This window comes from Chenopodium album, chromosome 23 (genome assembly GCF_948465745.1).
Source record: "Chenopodium album chromosome 23, dcCheAlbu1.1, whole genome shotgun sequence".
Classification (NCBI taxonomy): Eukaryota; Viridiplantae; Streptophyta; class Magnoliopsida; order Caryophyllales; family Amaranthaceae; genus Chenopodium; species Chenopodium album.
Window position 1 is genome coordinate 11,931,363 of NC_137856.1, and position 9,990 is coordinate 11,941,352.

General features: G+C 33.6%; 1 protein-coding gene across 1 annotated transcript; it reads left to right on the plus strand.

The window, feature by feature from the left end:
• Positions 1–382: 382 nt before the first annotated feature.
• LOC145608341 (uncharacterized) lies at positions 383–7,447 on the plus strand. Its single transcript, XM_081663954.1, has 2 exons — positions 383–2,000; positions 6,977–7,447. The coding sequence occupies exons 1-2, from the start codon at positions 651–653 to the stop codon at positions 7,148–7,150; spliced, it is 1,524 nt and encodes a 507-aa protein (XP_081520080.1). The 5' UTR covers positions 383–650; the 3' UTR covers positions 7,151–7,447.
• Positions 7,448–9,990: the final 2,543 nt, after the last annotated feature.

The window sequence follows — 9,990 nt, forward strand, 5'->3', positions numbered from 1 at the left end:
TGGGTTTAGGAGTGAGTCAGTGGTGGTGGACTGGTGGGTGGCTTGGGTGGTTATTTAATCATTTTTAATTTTTTCTCTCTCGTGCTTGATCACATACCCTTATATCCCTTAATAACAATTATGAAATTTTGACTTGGGAACTGTGTCCCACCCCTAAAGTTGCAAGTAATAATTAACGGAGGTAGTAATTTATTTTTATTTTGGAAAAGAGTTTTAAATCTTTTTATTATTTTCATATCATTGATTAATTTCTACATTTAGATTATTTTGTATTGCATTTAGTATTTGCGATTTCCATATATTAATGATGATTTGTATAGATCAAAGTTCATTTTAATCGAGAATTTCTATTAGACAATATAGACATATGTTGCATCCGCGACCTTTAGGTGTGTGTATAAACAGGCTGCTACGTCTGTCAAATTAATTCTCTCTCATCCTTCCGAATCTTCTTCCTCCGACCATCTCCCAATTCATGATCTCCTCCTATTAATACATCACATCAACTTCAGATCTTGTTCAATCCTTCATCATCTCAGGTACATTTTCAATTTCACTTTTACAATCTTGCATTTGATTTGATTCTTTAACAATTCTGTAGCTCAATTTTGTTGTCAAACAATTTATTACTGATCAAACAATACGAAATAATGAATTCAAATTATGGAAAGAATGGTATGAACAACTTTGATTTCGATCTGGGTATTGGATCAAATCGTCCTAAATCACTAAATGATCAGAAAAACAAACCCAATTCATCTTATTCATATATGTCATCTGCAAATTCTTCGTTTACGCAATCGAAACCCGGAACCACAATGCCGTCATGGCAGCCTGGAAAGCCTTCATGGACTCATCAACCTGCGCCGAGTAACACTGGGGTTACTCGGTCCGAGTTGGGTGGTCCAAGTTCAATGGTAGGGGATATATTTGGGAAGAGTTGGAACACTCCAGCACCTGCTGCCACTGGTCAGAGTATTAACATTGGGGTTGTGAATAAGAATCCTAATTTGTTTGGAGATTTGGTGGGTGCTGCCTTGGGGCAGAACAAAAGTAGTAGTAATGTTCCTTTGAAGAGTGCTGCTCCTGTTAAGAGCTCGTTTTCGATGGGGGGTATGGCGGATTCGTTGCCAAAAACGAATAATGGTAGTGTGGGGAAGAATGGTGGTGGTGGTGCTGGTTTGGGTACTTCTTCCCAGGGCTTTGGAAGTTTTGGAGTTGCAACCAATAGTGGTAATAGTGTTTATGGGAATACTGGTGTGAACAAGAGCTCGGGTATTGGTGGTGCTTCGGTAAGGGGTGTAGGTGGTGGGGGTGGTGGGATTGGAATGGGAACGAACTCGAATAAAGACCCATTTGGCTCTTTGGTTGATTTTTCATCGAAGCCGATGGGTGGTGGTAGTCTTAATTTGTCTTCCAAAGCTACTGCTTCTACCTCTACAGATGATTTTGGTTTTGGGGATTTCCAAAATGCGTCGAAATCAAGTACTTCTACGTTCCCGTCTGAGAACAGCAACTCCTGGGGATCTAATTCAGGTTCAATTCCACAAATGGATAGCTTTGCCCCTCAGAAGAATCCTGCACCTGTACAATCTAGTGGTGGTAATTCGTTTGACATGTTTTTTTCACCATCAGTCACTTCCGGTTTTAGCGGTGGTGCTGCAGCACCAGATAGTGCTCCTGGTGGACAAGAGTTTTCAGGTGGGGATGATTGGGGTTTTGCATCAGATTATGATGGAGGACATGATGGGAGCAGTACTACTGAGATTGAAGGTCTTCCGCCACCTCCTGTTGGCGTTTCAGCTTCTACTGCAAAGTCCAAAGGTCTGGATAACTATAAACAGGGGCAGTTTGCTGATGCCATTAAGTGGCTTTCTTGGGCTGAAATTCTTCTAGAGAAAGCTGGTGAGGCTTCTGGTACTATGGAGGTCTTGACTTGTAGGGCTTCATGCTACAAGGAAGTTGGAGAGTACAAGAAGGCTGTTGCTGATTGTACCAAGGTATAATTTTCTCATTTAACTAGTTTTAGTTCATATATTTTGTATGTAATGTTTTTCTCAATATTACTTTCTTATATGTCTGAGAATGGCTTTAGTTATTTAGTTTCTCATCGCATTGTGAATTTTGGTCTGGAATCAGATTAATGGAAATTATCTTGTAGTGAATTAGTAAGTTTTATATAGGCATACCAATCTTATACTATGTATAAATGTAATAATGGCTACAGAACCCTGTACATGTTTGAATGATCAGGATAACTGTTTTGTATTTCCAATTTGGAATTAAAGTTAGAGCGAGAGATTGTTCTTAAGAATGGTTTTGTAAGACTTATGCTGACACTATGAAGCTTTTAATGGATCACCAGGTAGACCTCATCCAGAAAAGCTTAAAATTAACCCACAGCCTCTCACTCAGTGTGTCTGTGTGTGTTTTGAAAGGTATCCTTAAGAATAGATACATACTATGCAAATATTAGACTCTAAAGCTTGAGATATTATCAAAATCTATTTACAGTTAATCTGTGAAGTAGTGCTTGACTTCAAACTTATGAAAGATGTTAAAATTAAGTTTCAGGAAGGGGAGTTGTACACAATGTTTAGAGTGCACAGTTTCTATTACAACTAAGTTTGTTAGCCAATAAAATTCATTGTTGTTGTAGCTGCAATCATGATAATGGATAGGGAGTCAAAGAAGTGGCATCTCACTGGTTTTTGCAGCCATCACAATGTAAAAGTTAAATTTTACAAAAATTATGGTTCTTATTATCATACATTTCTTATTTCTAAGTGTGTTTGAACATTCTTCATATAATTTGAGTCCATAATGTGAATATCATGAAAATCAATTTATATTGTGGTTTTAATTACAAAGTACTCTGTACAATCAATGATGGCTAATTGACTTATACAGTAATTTTAATTCCATAATTGCTGTTTATGTGATTTTAAGAAGAAAAAAATTGAGGATTGACATGTTGTACGTAATGGGATGACCTTCATTTGATTCCTTAATTACAGTTTTCATACACATATGCAAAGCTATTGTGAGTCTGCTGATTGGTTGGAAAGCAGCAATGATAGAATTAGTGCAAATTTTGATCGCGCCATTTTTCTAAATTCAACGCCTTCAGAAAAATATTTCTCAATCCATTTTGTTCTTGTTAGTTTAGGAATTACCTTATTCAACATAAACCTGCAAAAAGCCAAGAGTTGTTAAATATTCACAAAAAAAGATTAGGGACTTTAAGTATAAAGGATATGGTTGAAGAATTCTTAAAGGATTCTTTATGAGAATTAGCCCCGTCTTAAAGAACAAAGACACAGATTTTTAAACCTTAGAATCTTTTCCCCAGTTGGAATGGAAGCAGCAATTATCTATTATTTTGAAACCTCAGGTTTTGGTAAAATAAGTGAATGATTTTCCTGAAAACCAGGACACTCTTATTCTGAATGCATTTGGAGTAGACTTCTCTAGGGTGGAAGTTTATTTTCAATTGTCCTCATGTCATAATGTTTCATGGAGAAAGATTGAATGCTGCCAGCGTTCCTTAGATAGCTTTAAAACTGAATAAATTTCATTGATGGAAGCTTCATCTTAATTTGTTTAGTTTTAAAGGTGGATTAAGAAACTGTGTCTACACATTGTGGTTTTTGGTTCTGATATTTGGTTGACTTAGTACTTAGGTAGGTGGCTTGTGGTTTGAAGCAAGTAGATCCAGTAGTACATTCCTATGTTTGATGGTATATCAAGTTATTAAAGGTTCCTTGGTCTAGGTTGGGGAAGCTTTCAAAGGATCAGCTGTTCAGAACTTGAGATAGAAGTTGATTTGCAAACCTGGTGAAAATGGAGGATTGGCTTTTGGTAGTTTGGCAGTATTGAGACATTATGGCTATAGCCTATTAGCCTATAGTAACTATTATAAATGTTGAAATTTTCCAATCATGAGTGGGTTGTACCATCCTCAGAGTGATTGATAGGATCTCTTGAAAGTGGACTAATTTTATAATTTGAACGGAAAAAAAAGATGAACAGAGTATTGTTTTCCCTGATATTTTGGTGTTTGTGTTATCTTTCACTTTAGATTTTAAAACTGGTTAACCTGAAATATTATGTTTTGTCTGCTTGATTGTTTTGGGGGTGTTAATAACTTGGATTTTGAATTAATTACTAAGCTAGTTATTCTATGTCAATTATTTATTTGGTCTTCTTGCTTGTCAATCTTGTTAAGGTAGTTGGCATATATTTGTTGCTTACATTATGCTTATTATATTGAGATGTTGTCTAAGAAGGAAAACAAGTGTAGAAATTGGAAAGAGAAGATGATTAGGGGAGATACCAACCTGCAAATGGAAAAATTGGTTTTTGAGGAATCACATGTTTAGATTATATCATTAGAACTTTTGTTGTAAATTTATGAGATATCTCTAAGGTTGAACAAATTTTTCTTGCATTGGATAACGGAAATAATCAGCCAACTTGGCTTTATAAATCCAAGAAACACACCTTATGACTCTGACTCCACATTGAAACCAAAATAAATAACTGCTGTAAGTAATTGTATAAAACACGAATTGACTGATGTAACTTCCATGATCAATTGTGTTAATCTAGTTGTTACCTTATTTTCATAGTATTCACATCATGCTAATCCAAAGAAGTTGCTGCTGCTTGCTTTGTTTATCTAACATTCTAACTTGTGAAGGGAAAACACAACTCCACTAAAAGCAGATGTTTGGATTTGAACTTGTGACGAAGTATTCCTTGATAAATTGAATTAAGCCCATAAGTGTTGCATACCTCTCTTATACAGATGATGATAACGGTAATCTCATAATTTCGTCCATGAGTAGCTTTCATCTGTAACCTTAACCACACGGGAATGTAGCAAATGTAGCAAGAATTATCAGATGGTCTTGCATCCTCCTCTTTAGCTATAATGCTATACAGCTTTTTTTTAGTCATGTCTTGTTACGGTGTTGCACTTTGGTAATTTGGGAGAATCTTGCACAGCCATACCACTTATTTATTCCACCTTAATTGGTGCTTTACTTCATGATAAACCATTTCAGAAGCTATATCAATGAGGTGTTTTGTTTTTTGCTATTGGTTGATTATCCTTGAGTCTAATTACTTGATAGACTTGAGACATAAACACTTATTTTTTAATATTAAAATTTCTCTGTATCCAACCTTTGAAAGACTTCTATGTTTTAATTCACTTGCTTTCCCCTTTTCTATTCTCATTTGGAGGATCAAATAAAGGCTGAAAGCGTTGTGCAAAGTGCAAACAACAAAGTTTTTTTTTTTTTTTTTTTTTTGGTTGGGGGGGGGGGGGGGGGTTGTTTATCATGTTTATCTTTTAAAACCAAAAGAAAATTCTTTTTGGTGCAAAGTTTCATCGCAGTTATTCTGGAATAGCAATATTATAACTCTGAGAATCATAGATCATAGCATCTTCTCCTGAAGTGTATCAGACATGGATAGTTTCCCTTTTTTTCTAGGATATAGGATAGTTATGGGGAACATATTGGGAGAAGTATTGCATTCTTGTAGTGACTAGCTACCTTGAAACTGATTGGGCTGTGTGGTAATGCTTGTATAGGTCTCATGCTTATCACATCTAGCTAGAACTCTTTGCTTTATATCCCTGACATTTTGTAGTCTCATGCTTATCATCTCTTGCATGAAGTTTAATATTAGTGATGGAGAGAATCACTTGATCTTGCATTATGATATGGCATCTCATCTGTAGCCTACTACTACGTATGCTAGAATAATTTCTCTTATTTTATCATGGAGGTTCTGTAAGAGCCTTAAAGGCATAAATTTTGTTGGCGGTCTTTGATGTTTTATGGATAATCTGGTATATTGATTGGTCAGACAATTGTCTTTCTGTGTTGTAAGTCTAGTTTGGCTTCTCTGTTGAAGAGAGATGTGTGTTTCTCTTTTGCCTTAAACATATGAGGTCCTTTGTAGTTTTAATTTGTGCTTTGGGTTTTTTTTTCTCCTTAGTGGTTTAATTTTGGTGGGTCCCCCTTTTTTTCAGTCTTTGATGAATTATTTTGTCATTTGAAAAAGAAATAACTATAGTTTCTTCAGGACCAAAATATCAGTCTTTTGTCTGACCAGCGGCTGCTACAATCTTGAGTACTTTATCTATTTTATGAGTCTTATAAGTTCCTTCCAGAAGAATAAGGGAGAAGGATTACTTACACTGTCAACAACAACAACAACAACAATAAAGTCTTAGTCCCAAATTGATTTTGGGTTTTGGCTAACATGAATTGTCACAAGGAACCGTCCGAAAAGGATAAAGAGCATAGAAAGATAATCGGTTGAATAAATTTTTGAAAAAAAAGTGTGTGAAGTGAGAAATAGAAAGAGTATACAAATAAGATTTAAGAGTTTAAAAGAGAGGTAAGAGGGTAAAAGCAATAGGAAAGACATGTTTGTAAAAAAAATTTAATGGTTTGAGAAAATTTTATTAAGGATTACTTACTCTGTCCCCTAAAAAATTTATTTCAACCAAAAATAGCATCCCTAATTCTCATTTTACCTTTATCTGTTTATTTTATTCACTTTTAATCAATCAAACCACATTATCTTCTTATATTATTCACTTTTATTCAACAAAACTCCACTGCAATTTTTTTTTTCTTTCTCATCTTAAATCAACCAAACCCTCGTATATTATTTTTTGTTCACCTTCTAAGAAACGGGTGCAAAAAGAAAATGTGACAATGATTTAGGGACGGGGCAAGTAGTTAAGTGGTAGCCCAAACATCACATGAAGGAAATCTTTTTTAGTTTTGAGCTTCTGTTGCAGTCGTTATTGCATTAAAGTTGTGATTTGCTCAGCATGTCAAGAGCAAATCTTCAAGTTGATCTAGCATTATGGCTGACTGGTTTCATTGCATTTTGATTTGGAATAATTTATTGAGAGCTTACTGGTTACCTCCACTGTTTTATGATACAGGTCCTGGATCGTGACGGAGAAAATGTTTCTGTGCTGGTACAACGTGCACTCCTTTACGAGAGCATGGAGAAATATAGGCTTGGAGCGGATGACCTTAGAACTGTTATGAAACTTGATCCATCAAACAGGGTTGCAAGAAGTACCATCCATCGTTTGAACAAATTGGCTGATTAGAGAAGTGTTACAGTCTGACAGATTTTATAGCTTACTCATTTCGTAGTAAGTTTTTATACCTTTATGTTCATAGGGTTGTGACTATAATGTGCTACCCACATTCTCCAAGGGTGTAACACATTAAAAATGTCACCCATCAATGCATAACTTGCTTTTATCGATTTCACGTGTATAATTCTGTGATTTGCAGTATTGTTCAGTTGTTTTTTCGATTTGTTGCAGCTTCATTTCTTTGTGGGTTTGTACTTCCTCATACTGTTCAGATGTAAACTGATAAGAGTAATTTTGCTTACTACATTTACATTCAGATTTATATTCTCTGTGGCTTTTGTTTAATCAATGGCGCGAGGTCCCCACACGAGATATGTTTATGATCTAGATTCAGCCTCCTAGTTTGATATGGCGCATAATAAGATCTTATATTTTCAATCAGATTCTTGTGCAGTTAGTGAAATGCATCCGACAATAAGTGTTGCCAAATTTGACAAATTGTTTAAGGATAGAATTCTTTTTAATTTAAGAACTGTTTATAATGACTTATGGGAGGTAATTAATTAAAAGGAAAAGTGGATAATTTTCAAGCCTTCTCCCCTAACCCACTTTTTGATGGAGTAAATTGTTCTAACTTCTAAGAGTAGCTTTTTACTTGCTTCCTGTTAAGATGAATTCAATGACTTACCCACTGATAGGTGACTTGGGTGTCTGGGTGCATTTATTCGGACAATATATTTCATTATTTCTGATTTAACAACTGTGTATTTGATAGGGTATCATTGTGAATACACTGTTTATGCTTTTGTAGCTTTATATTCCATACGTTTCTAACTGTTTGGCCCATAGTTATATGTTACTAAATTAAGTTTTGGTTGAATGAAATTGAAGCCTAAATTAATATTTTGTATTTGTGAGGGTGAAGTTGTCGCTATATTTGTGAGAGTGAAGTTGTGAATAGTGTAACATTGGATATTTTGTCTGTTTCATAACTTTTATTATGTTTTAACATATCTAATTATAACATGTTGAGAACCTAATAGTGGTTGGGTGGAATGGAATTAATAGAAAGAAAAGTGGTTCTCTCGCCCATTCCTAATAATCTCCTTCACTATCTTCAGTGGCGGAGTCACTATAGGTCCTGGTGGGGCACGTGCCCTACCAAATATAGGGAAAAAAAAAAAGGTAGTAAAAAATTCTTTAAATAGAACACAAAGTGTAGTGTTTAAACTTACTACAGCCTAGTGGTTAGAACATAACCTTATCTACCTAAAGTCATGGGTTCTAATCTCTTACCCAACATTCTTTTTTCTCTCTCTCTTTTTTCAGCTTAATGATTTTTTTTCCTTTTTTTTTTCCTTAATGTCATTTTTTTCCCTTTATTTCTTTTTTTTTTTCTCTCTCTGTTTATTATTTTGCTTAATGTATTTTTTTCCTCTTTTTTTCCCCTCAATGTCCTTATTTTTTCTTTTATTTTTTTACTTAATGTCCTTATTTTGTACTCCGTATCTTTTTTTTTTTTTTTTGTTTTTTTAATATTCTAGTAGTACGGTGCGTCGATGCTCTACCACTTTGCATTGTTGTCGTTTGAAGAAATTATTACCTATAATTGTATTTTTATCATTAAGTTACTCAAACCCTTGTATATGATGTCACTGTGACCCTACACATGGAACTTTTTTTTCTCGGATTATTTATTTAAAAGGGAATCTTACGCGTACTATGGAGAATTATTATTGGTGGCGTTTATTCTTATGCATATTTGCGATATTTTACTATAGTTATTTGCATATAAGTGATAAAAGTGTTGGATGATATGATGTTTAGTTGTATAATGTTCGAAGCTTTAGTAGATTTACTTTGATTTAGCGAGGGAACTGTTAAAAAATATCGAGTTCTAGATATAAATGTCTAATAAATTTTTAACTACTTATTTAGACGAATTAAATAAGTTAAACAAGTCAACATTACACAATTGTATACTTCGTAATTTTTAAGTACTTAATTGAGATGAATTGAATAAATTAAACAAGTTATCATACATTTATATACTCCATAATTTTTGTACTCCATATATATTAAAATTAATTTAACATTAATAAATTATAGAGTGTTTATATTCCAAATTGAATAAATTAAAGAAAAATAAAGAGACTAAAAGATGTTTTAAACATTGAAATAAATACAAATATTTAATCAATTTAGGGGATTCAAGAGACAAGTTTAAGGCTTTGAATTTAAATGGGAGAAAATATGTAAAAGAACATTTTCAGGGTTATAAATGTCCATGCACTATTCAAAAGAGTTTTCTTATACTTTTTATAAGGTAGGGGATTCACCCTTTGTTTTGATTTCTCAATTGCAAATCCAAATTATACAAACAAAACAATAAATTAGATACCTAATTTAATAAATTACGGCTAATTATAAGATAGAGTACGAGTACATAATTTAGGGTTATCAATTAAAATTGGATGTCTTCTATTTAGTGATTAGTTTACAAAACTGATTCTTTGTCATAAAATCCATGTAACATGTCTTTGATTAGTACCAAAATTGATACAACTGTTAAGAAAATATTATTAATTATTGTTATGAAGAATTAGGGTTCATATGCCAATTTGGCGGTTTTCTTAACTTTAATTGTTTTTCTAAAGATTATAATCATAAATTGAGCATATATGTTAGTTCAATTTAAAGTTAATTGATCTATATATATTACGCTTAATGTAGAAAATTATTATCTAGATTCGATACATATTTGGTGACTTAGCTTGACTATTATTAGTGAGCTTGGATTATGTCGAACCTATTACCATATGCTTTTCTCTAACCTAATTTTAATGTTT

Coding starts and splice junctions, on each gene's coding strand:
- LOC145608341 (XM_081663954.1), top strand. CDS start 651: ATGAATTCAAATTATGGAAAGAATGGTATGAACAACTTTGATTTCGAT. Junction 2,001..6,976: donor CTGTTGCTGATTGTACCAAG/GTATAATTTTCT, acceptor TTTATGATACAG/GTCCTGGATCGTGACGGAGA.